The 23,167-nt window shown below is 41.6% G+C and overlaps 1 protein-coding gene across 1 annotated transcript; it reads right to left on the minus strand.

Moving 5' to 3' along the window:
• Positions 1–13,569: 13,569 nt before the first annotated feature.
• LOC137890144 (transcriptional and immune response regulator-like) lies at positions 13,570–14,625 on the minus strand. The gene has a single exon (XM_068734267.1). It carries the CDS (start codon positions 14,476–14,478, stop codon positions 14,176–14,178), a length of 303 nt encoding a protein of 100 aa, XP_068590368.1. The 5' UTR covers positions 14,479–14,625; the 3' UTR covers positions 13,570–14,175.
• Between the last annotated feature and the right edge of the window lie 8,542 nt (positions 14,626–23,167).

Below are 23,167 nucleotides of genomic sequence, written 5' to 3' on the forward strand. Positions count from 1 at the left end.
TGCGTGAGAGGAGTGAATGGCATATGAATAAGAAATAAACTACAGGCCTAAGCATGCAAAAGTATAGTCATAGTAAACTACTACTGTTGAAAAGGGAAGTAGAAGTACAGCTTAGACAGCTGAAAGTTGAGGCAGGTTTGGCAAAACTGGTCTGAAAGTTGAATGTTTCCTCTAGCACCACCAGGACGTTGACATTTGTGGTTGAGAGTGAAATACACCGAAACCCATAACCTGATTATCCTTTCACTTTTACTTTAGCGCCACAATGAATTGGACATATTTGCTGGTCTCCAGAGGGTTATTTGCAAAAAAGCTTTTGAGCATGCAAGCATGTAAAAACACTGAAGCATTTAGCTCAAAGCATTGCTCTCTCTAATCATTTCAAGTATGGCTGCAACACATTTTGTAACCATCATTAAAGTGGGATCTTTACACAGCCTGCATCTCAATGCATTTGTGCGTGAGTGTGTGTGTATGTGTGTGTGTGTGTCAGGCTGGTGGTAAGAGCTTTTATCTAGCTCATGCACTAAATTACCATTAGGTTTGGAAAACTCTTTGAATCATCACCATATCTGATTTATCAACCAAGATCTAATCTTTGGGAAGTGGGCAAACCTTCATGGACGTACTTGTAGGTAGCTACATTGTTAATTATACTTATAAATGAAATATTTATAATTTTCAAATCCAACATCAGGACAAATGTCATTCTGAAATCCAAAGGGTTCAGGCTCAGGCCACTCAGAGAGCCATTGTGTCTGTAAAACTAATGGTGAAATGAGCGTTACAAGTTTTAGATTGCAAAGCAGATATGATTTTATTACAAGATAACGAGGAAATTAAATGATGCGAAGCGTATCCCAAGCGAACAAAGTGCATTGTCCCTTCGAAAATCACTGGAATGTCTATTATGTTGCATGCCCTAGTCAAACAGCTGTTTAAGACATAAGCGCTAATGACCCAGACCCAACCCGGATCAAAGTGTGACTGTAGCAGACCACCTACGTCTAAGTTCTCCCACTGGAGTAAAGCCTGACATGCCCTGTCAGATATGGATCTGCAACAGAGCAATTAAGCCTTATCAGTTTCCTTTTTCTTTATCAAGTTCCTGTGTAGGCTGATGGATGTCGGGCAGGTCTGTGTGCTTGTGCAGCTATTGTTTTGCACTGTGGAACTGTGAAAATTAGCATTTGTCTGAGAGCAATATCCAGAGAGGCGGAGAATGTAAACAAACAGTCTCTGTAAGTCCAAATTGCTCTGTTCACATCACCCCCACCACAGCTAAAGCATTCACCTCATTTCCCTTTTTTGGTGTGATTAAAATTAGCTGCTGTAAATATATTTAGTTACTTCTATAGAGTTTTGTACCTATTTCAGGTGGCCTGGCAATCAGTCTTCTTGCCACACACATTTTTATTTTCAAATGTGTATAGCTGTAGGTTGCTGAGTTAACTAGTTCATTTGGAGCATTACGAGCCTTCTAGCCCTCCTCTAACAGACTGTGTTTGTTGAGAGGGTGGTTTTGTTACGGCCGTATTTAGTTTGTTTCCTGTTTTATTTTGAAATCCCCTGCCTCATGTGTCCTGTAGTGGTTTGACTTCCTGTCTTTGTGGTTGTCCCTCCTTTTTTCTGTGATCACCTGTGTTGTATTGGTCTCGTCAGGCTCGCTCTGTTCCCTTGTGTTTCTTCCACCAATCAGCTTTCAGGCTGCCCTCCTGTCTACCCAGCTGAGTCTTGTTGTCTGATTAGTTTCTTGTGTATTTGTGGTCCTGTCGTTTGTCTGCTGGTTGTTGGTTCATCTGCCATGTTCCCTGCTCTGTATCCTGCAATGGTACCTGTTATGTTCCTGTTGGTGTTGCTTGTGCACATGTCTAATTTTCCCGATCCTGTTTTGTGTTGTTTACCTGTTGGATTTTTCAGTTTCTAATTTTTTGACTCCTCTATTTTGTGACATTTGTTTTGGACATTTCTCCCAGTGTTTAACTGCACACTCCTCACTGCATTGTATGACATAAAACATTTGTTTGCAGTGTTTGTGTTTAGGTGTTTAGTTCACCGAACAGTCAAAGTCTGTTTCAAGGAATTCCATGTGAGTCATCAGATAAAGTTCTACAATACACAAGGACATGTTTGCGCTTCGGTACATTTCGGAACACTTCACAGAGTCGAGGTGTGCCTGTTTCTTCATTAGTTTTCATGCTGTTTTCCTTCTCTGCTGCATAGTTTTAATAAGATCACATTTCACAATCATTTTAAATAACTATCTTTGCAATTTTTAACCACAACCCCTTTAATGCATCTGCTGTGTAGACAAAATACAGACAAAGAGACCATTACTGAGGACACCAAACAGCCCCATCGAAATCCATTATAATCACAATTTTTGATCCCATCATTGCAAAAAAATAAAAAAGCATAAAAATCAATATTGTTGCTGATCACCGACATATCATGTGGCTTTATTTAAAGAAACAGGCACTTAAAGGTTTTACTACTGAAAATGAATGAATATTTAGTAGAGATAATCAGGACCAAAAATAATAATTTTAATCAATATAATAAAATTAATAATATATCATTTTGTGGCAGTTTTCATCATGCCTCATCTCATCCAACAACATTTGTCATTTTTGTCCTCGAATGACATCATAGCAACTTTTTTAAATTGAGGCACACGGGTTGAATATCTACTGTATCTCTGTCCCCTCACAGAGAACAGTCCAGTCTGAGGTTATTGCAACTTTATGCATAACACAACACACACATTAACTAATGTTGTTTAGTGAAAATTACACTGTATATCAATCTCATGAGCATGACAAATATATTCTAAATGAAAGTCAACAAAAAGTCCTTGCCATTACTGGGAAATTGTTAAGTGAGTGTCCAAGGCTGTGTGTGTGTACTGTTGTTAGTTAAAGTGTGAATGCACAGCAATAATCTCACTTTTAAAAGAAAGCCTTCAAAAAAAACCTTCAAAATTCCAAATGACCGTACTGCATCCAAGATTGCCCTCATTGCCCTGTTACATGTTGCCGCATTTGACCAGGCAAGTACTGGTAACGTGCACTTTGATCTGTATTGTTACGTCGGTGTCTCCTGCAGTATCTCTTAGGTGCTCTCTGGACGTTCATAAGGTTGTTATCATCGAAAAATTGCTGAGATAGTGTCAACCCTTTGCACTGCATCCATTCGTTACATCATCCATTTATTGCACTTCCTGTGTCTGACTGGCTGCCTAGTCATAGTGTTTCCCTTCCTTTCCCCCAATGTGTGCTGAGCCAGGCTGTGGCTATTGGTTTAATTCCTCCCTATCTATGATAAGATGAAGCTACTGAATTATGCTAATATAATAATATCTGTGGGATATATGGTTATTTCCACAGCACATATCATAAAATCAGTCAATACAAGTACCATATAAAATGGACTTTACACCAAGGTCAAAGGGGGAATCCCGTAACCCTGTTGGCAATAAACATGCTGAACATGTTTGTATACAGAGGGTTTTACAAAATTGTACAAACTGATGTCAAATCCCCAAAATAAGCAGTCATACATATATATATATATATATATATATATATATATATATATATATATATATATATATATATATATATATATATATATATATATATATATACATATATATATATATATATATATATATATATATATATACATATATATATATATATATATATGTATATATATATATATATACATATATATATATATATATATATATATATATACATATATATATATATATATATATATATAAAACAAAGAATTGACATATAAATAGGAGCTGGGGCCTGCTATTGTTTTAGGCCTGCACTTCCTCCTTCTCTGGGCCATGGATCAGCTGCACCTGCAGGGCAAGAGACAGGAGAAGAGGGCGGAGGTGTAGGAGGACAGGAGCAGGGGGGTTGGCAGACTGGACAGGACAAAGGGAGTCAGTGGCAGAACAATGGGAAGGCCTTGTGGTGGAACTGGAGCGAGACAGCATGTCTGCAGGGCCCCGGCCGCCCAGCGCCACACAGGAAAGGGCTTTTTATCCAGAGCTGCCGAAAATGAACACACACACACACACCTACACACACGCAAATTCTTACACAACATACAAACACACACTGATAGAGACAAATGTGAACAATAGAGGCCCCCATCCTGAACCAAGCCCTGGACATGATTCTGCTGTAACTCCAGGGACTCATCTCGCATCAACTCAAAGAACAGACTGTCCTGTCTGGGAGACAGCTACAAAGGAGAGGTTACTAAAGGAGAGAATATTAGAAGATTCATCCCTGTGGAAGTAGAACAACATTTGAAATATGAAGCTGCATAGCTAGTTGGTGATCATCACAATATTGTAAGGCATCCCGATCAAAAGTCACCTCACTATTTTGTCACAAATGTATGCCTACTTGCTTGACATCATATCAAATGCCTGACAGAGGAGAGGATTTAGAGCTGGTGAGCAAGTGTCTTCTGACAGAAGGTTTCCTGTTTCTGTTCCAAAATGATTTTAAAAATGTTATTTTTCTAAATATTCTAAGTCGCAAATGTGCAGGCTGGCCGTCCGAGCATGGTCAACAGTGTTGTGTTATTAGTTTAGCGCTAAAGCCACGCTAACGGTGTGGCAATGGTGGTCGGTCAGTCGGTCGGACCACTTTGCTCCAGGCTGAAATATACAAACATAGCACAAAAAGTAACGAAATTTGTGTTTGGTAGATTATTTCTTTGTTGTAACAATGTTTCTTGGCAATAAATCTTATACAGTTGGAGAGCCTGTTTATTTACCTTTTATGGTGCCACATTTGTAAGGAACATGCATTTGTGGGATGAGCAGCAGAGCTGAATATGTGGGTTGCGCCCATGAAAAATTTGCCAAATCGTCCCTGCCAATGCCAAACAGCTTATTCTGCTGTTGATTGTTTGGTGCCGTTTGGTGGATTGGATGATTGAAGTCTGAAGAAACAAGACATATTGGCAATTTAACAATTTATTCATTTAACAAACAGGAGCCTCAGTAGCGTGTGGAAGAACCATACACAGCCACAGCTGCCTGGAACCTCCTCCTCATGCTGGTCACCAGCCTGCTTACACACTGGTGTGGGATGGCATTCCATTCCTCAAAAAGCATTTGTCACAAGTCAGCCAACGTGGTTGTGTTGGTCACTCTGGCACGAACAGCACGTCCAAGCTGATCCCACAAGTGTTCAATGGGGTTGAGGCAGGGACGTGCGGTCAGGGGAGGCTCACCTGTCATCATGAAAAGTAAAAAACAAATAATGCTAAAATAAAATAAATATTAATATTTCTCTACTGATCTGTGCTATAAATGTAATTTTTGTATGTATTCCTGTTCAAACAGAGAGGAGACACGTGAGGTGAGGCAGCGACGAGCTGTGCCTCACCTCAGATTGCGCAATCCCTCACTAACCCGAGTGAGTGAGCAATCCCGAGCGCGTGCCTTTTGCTTTCTCATTGTTTGTCACCACTGTAATATTTGTAGACTTTTATTATTTGTCCTTTCTTTACATAGAATAGGTAATGTATTTCACGTCTGTGTAGAACCTATTTAGTGTTGCTGATCTGACAGAAACCGCAGTGAAAAAGCACAGAGGGGAGGCAAACACTACTCTGCCTCAATGAAGAGGGCGTGCGAGAGCCCATGGGTCGGGTTTATGCTTGTTCTGTCGTTGCTCTTCTTCTACACTTCTCTTCTTCTTCTATTTTGCTTTGACCACAAAAATTTAAGATTCTATATATAAGCTTAAAAATGTCTCAAAAAACAGGCAAATATGAACAAATCAACAGCAATTCAACATCGGACAGGTAAAGTAACCTTTTACATGTTTGTTGTTCTCTTTATACATCCGTGGTTGTTACACAGATCATCGCAGAATCTCACGATTTTTGCGGGTGGTGCTCGCGAGCGCTCCACTTCTGAAACGCTCCCGGTGGGGCAGATCAGTGGGGCAGATCGCAGTGCACACACTCCCGGTGCAATCAAATATGTACCTTACATATGTGTGTTTAAAGAATGCTGATATGAAATATGAAAAACAACCAGTAGTCAATGTGCAAGCTGCCAATTGAATGGTGATTTAAGCTACTCTGTTGGGTTCATATATTTGTAAATCTGATTTATGTAGTGTCAGTGCCTCACCAGCCACGAACCTCACCACACATTTTTCATGGGCACAACCCACTCAGCTCTGCTGCTCATCCCACAAATGCATGTTCCTTACAAATGTGGCAACATCTAAAAGGGAAATAAACAGGCTTTCCAACGGTATAAGATTTATTAACAAGAAGCATTGTTACAACAAAGAAATAATCTACCAAACACAAATTTCCTTACTTTTTGTGCTGTTTTTATATGAAACTGTCGGATTCATTGCTGTGAAATTTTTACAGATATTCATGTTCTCCAGAGGATGTATTGTAATGACTTTGATCCTCCTCCACCAGCAGCTTTACAGTTGTCTCAATAACTGTTGTGACAGCACTTTGAGGAATGTGCCAGACATGCTTTAGTTTGAGTACGTACATTCTGCCAGACTTGTTTTTAGTTTCAGTTGATTTGTCAGTCACAGGCTCCGACGTCTCTTTCCTCCATCCAAACAGAGTTTTATTTGGACAGAGTGGGTGACCAACAGTACTCATTCAGAGGAATGTGATATTTTTTTTAGAATGGGTCTCTAGTCCCAGTTTGTGATGAAAGCTAATAAGATGGGTCTACACACAGTATTTGTCTAACACAGCTTTGAAGTTGGTCCCAACAGCATCAAGTACAATGATAGAATGGGAGAGCATGACCAGTTTTCAGGGGAAAGAATTCATCTTGCAACCAGACCACATGGAAACTCTTCCTTTTCCTTGGAACAACAGCACCATACATACCATATATAGAAATATTTTCTACCCAATATGCCGTAGTCATCACTGGCATCCAGCCCATGTTTGTCACAACGTCAAGCAGCCGCAGCGACAGGAAGGGTCTCTGTCACAAACCACATTGTTGCCCAGAGCAGCCATGATGGATGAAGTTTCAGGATGCCCCTGTGGGTGCCGTACTGATGGCAGCAGTCGCCTCCGAAGCAGCCCACTGACGCAAAACATATAGCAAGGACAAGTATGCACAATGCACTGACTCATTCCAAAACAATAAAGAAAATCCTCAGACTGTCCATCTCTGCTCTGTAGAAAATGACACCGGCACAAAGACAATCAGAAAATGCAAATGTGCCAAGTTCCAGGAATCCTTCTTTGGCTCTGAGGAATGTGTTTCAGTCGGTTTTCTTTATATTTCAATCATCAGCTAATCCGGATGATACCACTAAACACATGGGGCTCCTGTGGGAAAAGCTGTGAGTCAGACAGGCCGGCGCTTCAAAGGAAAACTCTGACAGTCGGTGCCCATTCTTTTCCTGCATTCTTCTTTGGCTCACACCGTTGACTCTTCCTGTATGGCTCTTACATCATCATAACCCCTTGACCTTTGACCTGTCTGTCCAGTCAACCAGCTGCTTTTGACATGTAGTGGAGAAAATATGTTTGTGCTTGAGTAAAAAACCTCAAACACAATCTACACATCGTCATTCAGGATGAGGGAAAGAGTGCTTGAGGATTATGAAAGTTCTGACTGTGACACACTTTAAAGTCATTCACAGCAACCTTTGATCGAGTCATTCACTTTTCTTTAATGACTGGATCGAGCTGTGGGAACCAGTTATGGATGATTACTCAGATTTATCTAAATGAGACTCGGCAAATACTACGTTCATTGGGTTCTAACAAAAGAAGGATTTTTTTTCTATCCTGTCTTTTGAGATCTTGAATGTGTTAAGCGCTCAAAAGACATTTCTGCACTAGAAACACTCAATGCAGGATAATGTGAAAGTATGATTTTTTTTACAAGTAACTGCATCTAAACAGCAGATTTTCCACTTTCATTGTCTTTTCATGAAAAACTACTTTCCGTCACTGCATCGCCTAAAGCAGGGGTATTCAATTAACATTCCAAAAGGTCCAGATTGAGAAAATCTCCTCGGGCAAAGGTCCGGAACATTACTTGCGCTATTTAGTGTATATATATATATTCAAGAAGCCTAGTAGTAGTAACAATGTCTCTGTTTAGCCAACAACTGTCAAATCAAATACAGAAAGTACACATCAATTATATTTTAACAATTATTATTCTCAGTTTTCAAATTTAACTGGATGGATTATAAATAATACATAGGAATACATAAATAAATGTTCTTCTCATTTCAAGTAAAATAAGGGCTGGATTTAAAGAATAACTGACATAACAGAAAGCTTTTGAAAAATGTGCATCTTAAAATAGAGTCCTTATTTTAGAAAAAATAATTTCACTGAATTGCCCTGCAGCTTTAAATTCAGTTCATTCAGGTGTGAAGTGATGTCAATCAAAAAAGCCACGATTTTATATTTTTCTCATCTTCTAACAAGATAAATGTGTGTACATGGACTTTATCTGTGGTTATTAAACCTCTTGTTTCAGCTCTATCCTCTCTGTTAACATCATTGTTTGTCAGTGAATTAATGTGTTAAGATTCTGATCATACTGGGCTCTTAGGTTTATTTTCTGTGACTTAATTTCAGATGTGAGTGGGTACGTTTGCTACAGTGACGTGCCGTGAGGTTCGTGGCTGGCACTGACACTACATAAATCAGATTTACAAATATATGAACCCAATAGAGTAGCTTAAAATACCATTCAGCAGCTTATACATTGACTACTGGTTGTTTTTCATATCAGCATTCTTTACACACACATAGGTAAGGTACATATTTGATTCCACCGGGAGCGTGTGCGCCTCCATCTGCCCCACTGATCTGCCCCACCGGGAGCGTTTCAGAAGCGGAGCGCCCGCGGGCGCCAACCGCGAACATCGTGAGATTCCGCGATAATCTGTGTAACAACCACGGATGTATAAAGAGAACAACAAACACATAAAAGGTTACTTTACCTGTCCGATGTTGAATTGCTGTTGATTTGTTCATATTTCCTTATTTTTTGAGACATTTTTAAGCTTGGATATATAGTCTTACATTCTTGTGGTCAAAGCTAAATATAAGAAGAAGAAGAAAAGTGTAGAAGAAGAGCAACGACAGAACAAGCATAAACCCGACCAGTGGGCTCTCGCACGCCCTCTTCTTTGAGGCAAAGTAGTGTTTGCCTCCCCTCTGTGCTTTTTCACTGCGGTTTCGAAATATGTTCTTCACAGACATGAAATACAGTATCTATTATATGGAAAGAAAGGACATGTAATAAAAGTGTCTACAAATATTACAGTGGTGACAAACAATGAGAAAGCAAAAGGCAGCGCTCAACCCAGTTAGTGAGGAATTGCGCAATCTGAGGTGAGGCACAGCTCGTCGCTGCCTCACCTCACGTGTCTCCTCTGTTTGAACAGGACATGCGCTAATTCAGCGATTTTGATTATAAAATTGCTTGAAATTGGAATCATACAGAAATTACATTTATAGCACAGATCAGTAGAGAAATATTAATATTTATTTTATTTTAGCATTATTTGTTTTTTGTCATGATGACAGTCCCCTGACCACACGTCCCTGGTTTGCTCAAAAGAGTTGTGCTTTGTCTCATGGTAACGCTTCACATTACCGCTTTTAATAATCGTCACGGTCTCTAAACATATGAGACATACTGGTTTTAAACTGTCCGTGGGAAGAATTCACCAATAAGAGTCTGTTCATTGTTGGTTAAAGACTCTGGTCTCTTTGGTCTCTCTGACCACTTTTCTCTCTTTGGAGAACGTCATGTGAAATAACTTCTCTGACTCACGTAATAATTCTCCTACTCCTCGTTCTCTTTCTTCGTCTCCCCCGTGTGTGTACATCTCACTCGAGTCAGGAAACTTGTCAGAATACACACATTTGATTGGCTAAGCTGCATCACGTGATGTGATTTACGCCGCTGAACAAGTGCCGTAAAGGCTGAAAAAGCTGCGCAGGTTAAAATGCAAGCACTCCGTCAAAATGTAATAATTCTCAATTATCTATCGGTTTTAGGTCCTGGGTCCTGATACAATGTCGTCTGGGTCCGGATCCGGACTACGGTCCGCCTATTAGTGAATATTGGAAAAGGCACCATTTCTAACCTTTAACTCCCAAAACACATTTCTGCATCAGACACTCTCAAATCTGGATGTGAACGAAAACACAGTGTATAATTGTCATCACATAGCTGACTTGAAATAGCAGATTTTACTTTTTGATGAGAAAATGCAGTTCACTTCACTATACAGCCTAAAGCTGCCATTTCTCACTTTAAGCTGCCAAAACACATTTCTGCACAAGGAACACTCGAATCTGGATAATGTGAAAGAATACACAGTATATGTGAATTTCTAGTAACTTTTTTTATTTTTTTTTTATTTAACCTTTATTTAACCAGGAAAGTCCCATTGAGATTAAAAATCTCTTTTTCAAGGGAGACCTGGCCAAGACAGGCAGCAACATAAGAAACACATAGTTACAGACAGAAAATACAGAACAAGACAAGTTAAAAGAAACTAAAAGTAAGAGACAATGACAAATCCAAGTTAATTTAAAAAAACATTTACATTTTTGGGAACCTGCCTGTATTTCTTTCATTTTAGATTTAAAAGCAGTAAGTGATATCAGTTCTTTGAGTTTTAAATCATTCTGCAACATATTCCACAATAAGGGTGCAGAGTACACAAAAGCCCTTTTACCCATTTCCGTTCTGGCATTTGGGACAGTGAGCATAAAGAAGTCCTGAGAACGCAAGGAGTATTGTCCGACACGTTTCTGCATGATGAGGAACTGACTCTAAACAGCATATGTTCCACTTTCATGTACTTTTCATGGACAAATGTAGTTTCCATCACTGTACCTAAAGGCAACATTTCTCACTTTCAGCTCCGAAAATACTTTTCGACTCAAATCCGGATAATGTGAAAACACACAGTAGATATGATTTTCTTCTAGTAACTGCCTCTAGACAGCACATTTTTCCAATTTTGTGTACATTTCATGAACAACTGCCATTTACTTCCATGTAAAGCCATTTCTCACTTTAAGCTTCCAAAACAAGTGAAAAAGCATGTAGTTGTTGTGCAAGATGGAAATACAATTTCCAAAGCGTGCCATCGAGAAGTGATAGCAAAGGTCAATCTCTCTCTTTTGGATCCTTCTTTGATGCCTTTCTTTGGAAAGATGCTGCAGTAGGCTTGATTTATAAAATGAAATAACAACCTTAATATAGAATGAAGAGGAGTCTTTTGTTAATGTGAGACAGGCCAAGTGTTGCAGCCCACACGGTGTCATCAAACAGGACACTGACTTGTATCAAGTGCTGTTGATTTTACGGCAGGATCTTCCAGCCAAAAGCTGACTAATCCTAAGCCTCCATGTGTACAGCTCATGCTTAGTTCCTCATCACAGAACTTGGTTTGAACCGGTTTGCACTGGAATCGGGTAGACTGCCACTCCCTGCGCGGTAATCACTGATCCAGCTCCTCTCCAGCTCGCCTTTGTCTTTCTCTTTCTTTATCAAACCCCCACCGGCAGCGTGTATGAGAAGAAGAATATTTAACCTTTCAAGCACGCAACATTTCTAATGATTTTATTGTACCCCGTTCCACACACACACCTCCACCCTGTGTCTTCCTCTCTCTCTCTGGTTACTGTCCTCCAGGCTCGAAGGCTGTCTGCCACAGTGTCTGTTGACATCAAAGCATTCACCGTTTGTGATGCCGATGAAAGGCAGGAAGAGGGTGGGAGAGGACAGCGTTCAGTGCTGCACACAGCTGCCAACACAGCCAAGGCAGCCAAGACAATTGCCTTGAATATTTAGCTTTTCTCCCTCTTAACAATTAGATAACCCTGAACGGGAAAAGGGGGCCAATAAAAAAAAAAAGCCGCCTAGTGTGAGATACACGAGCCAAACAAAAAGGGACAGCTGAGAGATAAAAGAGCAGAAATAGACGCATGTTTGACAAACTGTGATGAAGTGGTAAATCAAAAGGTGTGTGTGTGTGTGTGGGGGGGGGGGGGCTGAAGATTATTATTTAAATTTAGAAAGAATTCTGAAAAAATATAATAAATGATTGGTTTTCCTTCAAATAAATTGAGACATATTGTGGAAATACGCTTATTCACTTCCTTGCCAAGAGCGTCTGTGTGTATAATATATATTAAGATAACACAAGTTAGTTTAGCATACAGACTATACTTCTTGCTTTTCATCTAACTCTTGGCAAAAACATAAGTGATGATTTAACTGCCATGAATTTGAAGAAAATACACGCTATTTTTACTTTGCATTATTCTATACCTTTTACTTAAATTGGATTTAACCAGTACAGTAAAGCCCTTTCTACCTCATCTTTAAAAATTGTCTCTGAGCAACAGTTTAAAGATTTAATTTGAGATCATCTGGGCTACAAGTCATTTGCAACCCGGGGTGACTGATACTGGAGCTTCCCGTGTCTCACACAAAGGTGTTGTCACGCACAGCAACCTGCAGGGAACTGGTTTGAGCCGGTACAGGCAATCAGCATCCACCGTCTGCAGCTAAACCCTCTTACACACCCAGCCAGTGATGAAACGCTATACCACAACGGTTGTGAAATGTGGTAGTTTTACAACGTAGATGTTTGCAGCGATGAAGGGATCAGTTATGCTCATCTTGGGAGTGAAGAATCAGAGGGTGAGGCAGGGAAGCCTCCACTCGTCTAATGCTACTTAGACAGGCTCTTATCTCGAGTGGAGGGGGATGATTAAATGGACTCCGGCACAAACATGTTGTGCAGGGAAAGCCGTCCAGCCCCCACCCTCCCAGCCTGAACAGGGCTAAACTGGTTTGCACTGGTCTGGTGAGGCACACACACAATGCTGTGAGGGAAACCCAATGAAGGTTAACCACATTCTCTTTCATGAGGAACTCTGTTCCCTTAAAATACTCTCTGCTGCATCAGATTGCCTGACAACACAGGCAGAAATGTGCTCATCGTATGCCTATTTTATTTATGTTTTTACTTGAAATGGATCTACTCCTTGATCACACGACTCAGCACAATAGCTGTTACACTTCTGTGCAATATTTTCCTCTACACCAAATATCACAGGTCAAGACTAACTCCATTTGTATTGCTGTGGCAATTGTGGGTTGTTTGACCTTAGTGTTTTGTTTATGACTGCCAAAAAGGTTGTTGGACAGGTTTCATGTCAAAACATCATGTTGATAAGTAATTTCATAACAAGTAATTAGAAAGATATTTTCACCTTGATGATGTAAGCCTACACTGCAGTCATATATTATTTTCTGAGGGTTCCTGAAGATGGGCTTCTTTTTCTTCCTTTGTTTGCTCCTGCAGTCCATCCTCACAGTTTGCGCCTGATCCAAAAGGTCAACGCCACTGTAAATGCACCTATAAGAATTCAGCCTCGGCTTATATAATAAAAACAGGAGGATCTTAACATGAAATGACCTGACGCCATGACCAATAATGTAAAATAAAAAGGACAAACCAGGTATCACATTTTATAAACAATTAAATAATTTATTTAGAAAATGTACAAAGGAACACATCATGAATGCAAATCATCGTGTGACAATAACACATTAGTGAACACCAACGAGTCCTTTTCATATAACAAAGTGAAGCTGAGAGACAAGGCATGTGTTCAGGCATTCGTGTAGGCGGATTCTTCGGCACCATAAAGTCTCAGATTGCAGCTGTGCACCGCCATCGGACGCGGCGACGTGCACCTCGTACACGGGGGCTGCTTCACAGTCAGGCATCCACAGGAATGCATCAATAGAAATCAAGTCTCAGTGAAAGGACGTACATGCCCTTCCGTGTTCCCGATCAGTTCCTCCATCCGCTCCGGGAGGGGGACTCTCCGCTGTCACCTCTGTACCGTCCATTGAGGCGACAGCCGCTACGTGTTGCCCCCTCTCCGGGAGGCCGGCGGTACTCTCCTCCGCTCATTTTCCATGCGAAAAGGTGGGACCCGCTCTCGGCGAAGACCCAGTGATATCGGGAGCGTTTCTTTTCACATTCGACTCAGACATGAGCCGAGAGATAGAGAGAGAGAGAGACACGACCAAAAAAATAATAAAGAACTGTTAAAACACAGTCAACGCATCTTGAGCAGCTGCCGGACCATGCCCGCGATCTGGAGGAACTTATCCTTCTTCCGCTGCTTCAGAGCCATCAGGGCCCGGGCCGTCTCCTCCGGGTCCAGCGTGTAGGAGAAGATGCTCCTCACTCTCTCCTCCGCCTTCACGTCACCCGTTTTCTGGAAGAGCCTCATGAGCGCGTCCTGGTTGACGTTCTCGAAGATGTTGGCGACGGCCTTCTTGCGGTGCGCCGTGTCGAACTTGTTGCCGCGGACGGAGGGGCTGACGCGGCGGCACTCGGAGGAGACGTAGGACGACATCTCCGTCTTCGTTTTCTCCAGTTGGAGACTCTGTGTGGCTTTTTTCTCCGCTCGGATCGTGGCCCCGCAACTCGACACGGAGGAGCCGTTAGGGATGCGCACTCTGCGGCCGGAGGGGCTTAAGGCTTGAGTGAGTGAGCGAGGGAGTGAGTGTGCGCCGGAGCGCTGAGCCTCAGAGTATTTATAGGAGCGGTGGGAGGTTTCGTTCTGCCGGGACAGCTGTGACATCAGCAGTCTCTGAAGGCAGACAGGGACTCTGCGCCCCCCCCCCCCCCCCCCTTTTACGTTTTACGCGCGCGGCAGTCTGACTGATGAAACCGATGTGCAAATAAGCCTTCCTGTCCCTGAAGTAAACAAATAAGCACACAGAGATATTATAGAACACTGTGATATAACGCGCCATGTATTGCACCGCGGCCATTGCCAGCGGTCACTAAAACATTAGGAGTAGTTTCACTTCACTATTGAAAATGCAATATTGAAAAAAAATGTTTATTTTGTTGGCTTAAAAAAAAAGCTCTTTGCTCAACTATATATCAATAAAAACTGAAGTAAAAGTAGAACTATCACAGTGTGCACGCACTACATTAGGCGACACAAGTCTGGCATTAAAATGTACGTAAAATACATGTATCAACAAAATGTACTTCAATGATTAACACTTTATGGAGAAGAAATACCTTTACTGTAGCAGTTGGGCTCGGTTGGCGCTATAGGCCTACTATATATTTACTTTTGGGTGGTTCAATCTAAACATCTTAATACACTCATTGAGCATTTTGTTCATCTATAAAGTAGTGACTGTCCAAATCAGTTGAGTGAAAAAGGACATTATCAGAGTGGAAGTATAAAGCATTATAAAGTACTTAGTTACATTCCACAACTGTTCTACTTTGCAATCAATAGAAAGAAGACATGCACATATCATGTATGCGATATGTGGTATATTTGTATATCAGGATGTTATTACCAGGGACCTAACATGTGCGTAACACCAAAGTGACAATCAAGGCATGCTGTCTCAGCTCATCTGAGTATCAATATGACCAATAAAATTGTGAATCTGCTCTCTATTTATATTCCTTTCCTGTTGGGACATTTACACCGGCTGGAGCTGTGACATAAATGTAGGCTACATGTTATAAACTATGTTATATATGCTATTTTCAAATAGTGTTTTTGATGTGACATTTACTTTGTAATCAACTTGAGTTTTGAGTTTTTTTGTCATGTAGTGTGTGTTTTTCTACCATTCCCCAAACTGCTACAGACGGCCCTTTTCCAGTGAGCAGTGCCAAAAATAAATGGTTTGCATTCTGGCTTTGACATGGAAGGTTAGTGAGTTCTGTTTACAAGTGGAGTTGAACCGTGGCCCATGCAGTCCAGCTGATCTGCGTTGATAAGGCTGCAAGGCGTTCCCCCTCGAGAGGCAACTCTTTGTGATAAACAAGTGTCAGTCTCATGCTGGTGTAACGCTCATGCCTTCCTAAAAAAGAAAAGCTGACCCTTCTACGAGTGTGACAACAGCCCAGTCCCTTATATGAGAAAAAAAAGTCAAAGTCAGGGGTAATGGCCATAAGTGACGCAGGAAGTGTATCGTTTCCCCCCAGAAGTCTGCACAATGAAGTCCATATGCTCGGCATGTGGCATTTGCTTTAAATGCTGAGTCGAGCATTAAAGCATTGGATCCTAGCTGAGTCTGCGGTGAAACAATACCCAGTTCCTCACTGACAGCGTCAGAACAATGTGTCGCCAAAGATACCCATCTCTTTTGAGCTGGCATGGCAGATATAACTGGAGAGACACAAAGAAATTAAAGTGTCGGCTAGTGGAAAGCGCATATTTATGACCCCAAAGTCGTCCCTGCTGCATGAGAGACAGGCAACACACAATGAGGCTTCAGCGGGTAGACGAAAACTGGGACCTTGAGCCGCTGACCCTATTCTCCAGTCCACACCAAGCACTCATGCTTATCATAACACACTAAATTTACCCGGGGGACAAAGTTATGTCATCCCCCCCACCCCATGGGGCGGAATTGCCTCTCGTGAGACAGTATATTTACTTCCTCATGTACCCTTAAAGTTAAGGATCCTTGTGCATGCATGCATCTGGCTTTAATGACATAACCACACTCCCAAATGTCCCTTAAATAGAGTCCAGGTCACAGATAAGAAAAGGAGGCAGCATGTTGAGACAAGTTTTAGGAGTCCTATTGATGATGTAACACAGTCAATGTGTAACATGTTCAGCGTTATCCATCTAGATTAACTTGGCTGTGATTACCTCGTCGTCGTCTTTGTTTATGGTTGTACCGTACGTGAGGCAATAAATAGTCTATGTCTCTGAAGGCACAGGTGTTTGAATGTCTTGAGCTACAGGAAGGTCTTACTCTGTCTCAGTTCAAAAAATCTTTTAAGTTTCAAATCAAGAATGGATTTTGAAATGCTTCAGATTGATTTCACGTATCATAACCCCACAATGTGGGACACAGCAGGGAGATTGTGTTATGCACCAGTTAGTCAGACATAAATAGCTTTACAGCTGTTTGATATGGAACCTTACATTGATCATTGAGACAATATTTTCTATCAATAATGGAAGTCCTGTTAGACATAGTAAATAAGTAATTCACAACAGTTCCCTGAACTGTTTTTTCTTTATGCTTTATCTTTATCTATTTTTATTCTAACAAGCATTAACACTGGTGTTCTCAGAAAGTCATTGCGGTGCCTCAACGTCATAAATCAACAAATCCTGGTACTGCTTTTCAAAATAAATCACATGACAGCAGAATAGCCCTGGGGTCAAAACGACAGTGTCTACCTTGAAAATAGATAAATGGATGGCGAATGGCACTGTGTCTCATTCTACTGTGTGCTTAAAGGAACAGATGGACATCTTGGGAACTATGTTTATTCACTTTCTTGCCTCGAGTTAGCTGCCACTCTCTTCTGGGTCAAAATTATGGAAGTAACTGGATTGGTTCAGCAACCCCCTGTGAGTCTTGTTTTATTGTTTCGGGGGACAGAGGCCAGATATATCACTCGGGCACACGAGTTGACAGGTCTGAGGGTGATCACCAGAGGAGGAACTGGAGGGTGGGTGCTAAGCTTATGGCATTATCAGCTGTAACTGCAATGTGAGAGCAGCCCTGAGCAATCAAATATGGCACGCACACAGTCATGCACTAAAGGCTATGTCAACAAAGCAAGGAGAAGCTCTGATAACAACGCACACAGAGGGAGAGAGACTTCAATCTCTGCTCAGGTCATCATCACTCAACTATATCTTTACATAGCAGAGAGTTGCTTGCTGCTATATTCATGCTCTGAATGTCGTACAGTGCTCCCTTGATATGCCCTCATTAGGATTATGAGAAACACTGATTCGCTTTATGGTAAATAAATCTACTGGTCCAACTTACCTATTCCAGTTAAACACAGTATAAATAAACTAAAAAAAAAAACTGCGCTGGAGGAATAACGAGGACACAAACAACAGCTGTTACAACGTTCGATACCAGTAAACAGAAGCAAATGACTCATGGCATCTTAGTGAGTGACTACATGCACTGCTAATAACGATGAATAATGAGTGACCGCAGGCTTTGTGGTTGCAGTGAGAGAATGCGTGTCTTCATTCATTCAGTATATATCTGACCTACCAGGAATCTGTTGCTGGCAGCAGACACCCAGCGTGTCTGTTTGGCAAGCTGTTTGTGTAGCATTGGCACATGAAGGGAAGGTCATTTGGGGAAAATACAGGTCCTGGAGGCACTGTGGGTGTCAAGTATTTTAACAGAATTTCTTGTATTATTAATTAAGGGCATTTTGTGAGAAGGGGGCCAAGTTTGAGCCAATTAAAAACCGGACCTTGCAAAATGCTAATCAGGATCAGATTTCCCAGAAGAAGGTGCACTGGGTTTACTTGAAGTACATTGTGACACACTGCAAGCAGACTATAAACCCAGCTTGCCATAGAAATTGTTACTATTTAAATATCAGACAAACTTTTAAAAAGTTTAACATACATACAGTTATACAGCTGCCTCAAAAATATTCTTATGTTGTGTTTTATGTCTAGCCTCTTCAGGAAGTGCTACCCTGAGCCTTCCACTTAGCACTTGTTGTATTCATACTAGCTTGTTGCACTTATTGTATTCGTATTACTTATAGCACTAACTGTTTTTCTTGTTTCTGCACTGTACTTTGGCTCTGAGTTATGCTCTGCTTCATGCTCTTAGATGCTTGTTTGGAAAAGGAAATGTACTTATGACTTCTGGTGACTAGTAGTTCTTTTGATTACCAATGTTGAATGCACTTATTGTAAGTCGCTTTGGCTAAAAGCGTCTGCTAAATGACTGTAATGTAATGTAATGTAGCTCATTTGTTAGAGAATGCATAGAATGCAATGAAAATGTGCTAATTGTTTTGAAACCTTCGCAAAGGCTTCATTGGAATCACCACATTTTTAAATGGGTTGGGTTGGAGTAGTACATGTTCTCACCGTGAGCAGCATCAGATCCACAATAGATCCAACTGTAACACTTGCACCCCCTGAAGTGGAGTTCATGTTTCCTCTTACCTCTGCCTGAATGCTGAACCCACCAGGGGCAAGGATCCATTACACTGAAACCGGCTAAATCAGGCTACTGTTGCTTAGTTCACAGCTGACTGCACCACAGGGGCCCAAGGGCAAATCTACTGTACTTATGTTCAGGCGATGTTCCCCAGTCAGGATCATGACCTGTGCCTCCATGTCCAGGCCCCACTGGATCAGGTGCATCATGTTAAGGTCACTGGTTTACAAGGTGGTTGGAGAGCTTTTTGTTGTCTTACACAATTCTCATTGTTCTACATGATTACTGTTCCTGTATGGAGATAATTCCTTCATAACATCAACACTAACTGTGTTCATGAATGTCAATGCAATCGGTCGGTCCACCACTCTGGTGCTGACTAAAATATCTCAACAACCATTGGACAAAAACTGTTTATACAGACATTCATATTCCCCAGAAGAGGATTTTGATGACACGATCATCAGAATTTCCGCTTGCGCCATTAGTAGGTCAAGGTTTCTACTTCATCAGTGAAATAACTTGGCAACTAAGCAAGTGACTTTTCACAACATTTTTGTACTGACATTAATATTCCTCACAGGAGGAATCCTACTATTGGACACATTGCCATAGAATTTGCTTCATATGTTCCCTCAGACTAGATTCTAATGACGTTTCATTTTTTATCTTGGGCCAGCATTCGAGATGGTGAACCTTGTATATATTACATTACATTACATTACATTACATTACATTCATTTAGCAGACGCTTTTATCCAAAGCGACTTACAATAAGTGCATTCAACATTGGTAATCAAAAGAACTACTAGTCACCAGAAGTCATAAGTACATTTCCTTTTCCAAACAAGCATCTAAGAGCATGAAGCAGAGCATAACTCAGAGCCAAAGTACAGTGCAGAAACAAGAAAAACAGTTAGTGCTATAAGTAATACGAATACAATAAGTGCAACAAGCTAGTATGAATACAATAAGTGCTGAGTGGAAGGCTCAGGGTAGCACTTCCTGAAGAGGTGGGTTTTCAGCCTGCGCCGAAAGATGGGCAGCGACTCTGCTGTCCTGACGTCAGTGGGAAGTTCATTCCACCACTGTGGGGCCAGGACAGAAAACAGCCGTGACCGGGTCGATCGGCCGCCAGGACCTCTGAGCGATGGGGCAACCAATCGCCCCGAGGCAGCAGAGCGAAGTGGTCGGGCGGGGGTGTAAGGCTTGACCATGGCCTGGAGATAGGAAGGAGCTGTTCCTTTCACTGCCCTGTAGGCTAGCACCAGAGTCTAAAACTGGATGCGAGCTCTTACAGGTAGCCAGTGTAGAGAACGGAGAAAGGAAGTTGTGTGGGAGAACTTGGGGCAATTGAACACCAGGCGAGCTACGGCTTTCTGGACAAGCTCCAGAGGTCTGATGGCCGACGCCGGGGCTCCGGCAAGTAGAGAGTTGCAGTAGTCCAGGCGGGAGATGACAAGAGCCTGGATGAGAACCTGCGCCGTCTCGTCAGTCAGGAAGGGACGAATCCTCAACATAGGAACATAGTTAGTCAACATACATCATATATGAGCATTATTGCCGTGAGAATGATAGCATGCTTACATTAGCATTTTCCTTAAAGTGCCAATATGCTGAAGTACAGGGCCGTGTGGCCGCAGACTCTACATCTTATTTTTAAGCTCTCCTGGTCTGAACTAATTTGCTGCAACATGTAAAATAGAACTAAGTGCAGTGTGTATTTTAATTTGGTGATATATGCTAAAACGTGGTAACAATCTTGCACAGGCTTGACGGTTAAGGTTCAAGTACTATTTCCACATTCCATACCTCAGATCGGCATGGAGACCAAAACGGCTACAGTTTCTGTTTATCACGAGCTGAAGGGTTCTCCACCCATGTGTGAGGAAACCCTAGACGCGCCGCTGGTGACAGCTTAGCAGGGGCTCAGATATCTTACTGTCTCCATGGCAATACAGTGGGGGCAACAAGAGAGTTAGTGGCTGGAAGTGGAGATGCAGGGAGGATACTGCGAGTTTGACTGGGTCACCATAACACTGCGCCAACAAACAAGCAGTGACTCAGTGTAACATCCTGTTATACTTAAGGCAGAAACAGTCTCAATGGAGCCTGGGTGATCTGGAAGTGGTGACAGTATAATGATGTTGCATTTGATATTCCCGAATTAGGCGTTTTTTCCACGCACAATTTCTCACACACAGTTTGGTTTGTAAATCACATAGTTGAAATGAACAAACTAAACTGTAAGTAACATTTTAACCTCTTCACCCTGACCTTTATGCTCCATTTATTCATCAAATCTATCTGTGTTATAGTTGGCGAATTCACACAGACACGGGGAGATTTCCAGCACAACCACAGTCTCGTGCTCGTCAACGGCTACATAAATGGACGGATGTGAGATGGTCAAATATGCTGACCCCGCATAAAGCAGTACGACAGAGAAGCACATCAATTGATGGGGTTTGGTCCAGCGCCGTGTAAAGGAAAGTGCTGGAGCCTGTTGAAAGTAGGCCCATTGTTCATCGTGGCGAGGTCATTTTAGAGAGTCCGAAGGGAGGAACAAGTCATCTGTGGAAGGACTCTTGACATATCTGAGACAATACACCGTTTGAAAGGAAATGTCACGCTGAGTGTACTCGTGTGTCAAGTCTTGGGTTTGTATTGCTTTTTACTTAAACACTCAATGAAGATGATGCTAACAGAAATGTATGGGTTGCACAATATTACCTAGTTCCAGTATAGGTATTCTTAGGCCACATCTTCCAGAGACAGGTGTTAAAATAAAGGAACAGTTTGACTTTTTGGAAAATATGCTCACATTCTTGTCAAGAATTGGATACAATGGATACCACTCTCACATAAAAGAGTGATATCAATTATTTACAAGTAAGCAAATAACTGTATTTCACAAAATTAGCTATTTCTGATAATATTGGCTGAAAGTGTTGAATAAAAACAAAGACCAAACTGATTTTCTTCAGATAGAACAGTTTTGGACTAGTTTTGCCCTTCTGATCCAGTGCCCGTATGGAACATGGCCGCTCAGAGCCTGTGCGCTCTCGGAAACAGGCTCGCAGTAATGCTGCTTGCAGCGGTGTCGTTCGGAGTGGGCTGATTGCTGAAGAACAGTTTGTTTGTAACGTTAGTACAACCAGCAGCAAAAGTGAAATGCAGCATAGATCCCAGGGCCTGTAAAGGCCTGCTGCAGAAGTCGTTCAGGAGCGCCATCGCTCGTTTATTCAAATTACATGAAAGGTACTTTTTGGCACCTGCCTCCACATTGTTTAACCCAAATCAGACACATGGGAGCCATGAAACGGACTCGTCCCTTTTTAAAAGGTGTGACTGACAGTCTGAAACACTTTCAGTAACACAATTAGACTGCTGCTGAGACACAGAGGAAAACATTACTTGTAAAGAAGGAAAAAAAAACACTTCTCGTCATTGGGGTTAGTTTTAAGAGACTGTTCCTGCCAGCCGATCGCAGCTTCTGGGCAGCACAACAAAACCAATTGCTCAAATGCAAGAATTATATGATGTGTATCTTTTTAACATTGAATAACAAAAGAACCCATATGTAGTAGCATGCATCAGTGTTGCATAATGAAACAAAGCCAGACAGATTAAGAGGAAGTCCTTCAACTGGAAATTCTATGAGCTCAGGGAAGTTTAATGGTGCTTACTGTGGTAGCTTGGGTGTGGAACCGAGAGCTCGGCTAGTTTCAGCTTCAGGCTGGTTCAAACCGGTCTGTCAGTAGGAGAAATCAGTCATGTGGATGAGTTAACTCAGCACTAGGTTCTTGTGTATTACAGTATGTCCATGGCAGATAACATAGAAAGCTGCTAAGAAGAATGGGGAAAACACAAAGTAGATCTATTTTTTTTGAGAATATGTGACAACAACAACAGAGAAGAGAAGGGAAGGGGCGGGGGGGGGGGGGGATGCAGGAATTGGACCAACAGTCACTCCATTTTTAGCATGCAGACGCTGCAATACTTATGGAATCATAAGGTTAAAACTTTTGCATTGAAGTACAGGGCCGCTGATTGTCGCAGTAGGATGGAATGCAGTACAGGCATCATCCCCCATGCTCCAGTTTG

Source organism: Cebidichthys violaceus, unplaced genomic scaffold (assembly GCF_023349555.1).
Source record: "Cebidichthys violaceus isolate CVI_PGR_0920_01 unplaced genomic scaffold, fCebVio1.0.p SCAF_62, whole genome shotgun sequence".
Lineage (NCBI taxonomy): Eukaryota > Metazoa > Chordata > Actinopteri > Perciformes > Stichaeidae > Cebidichthys > Cebidichthys violaceus.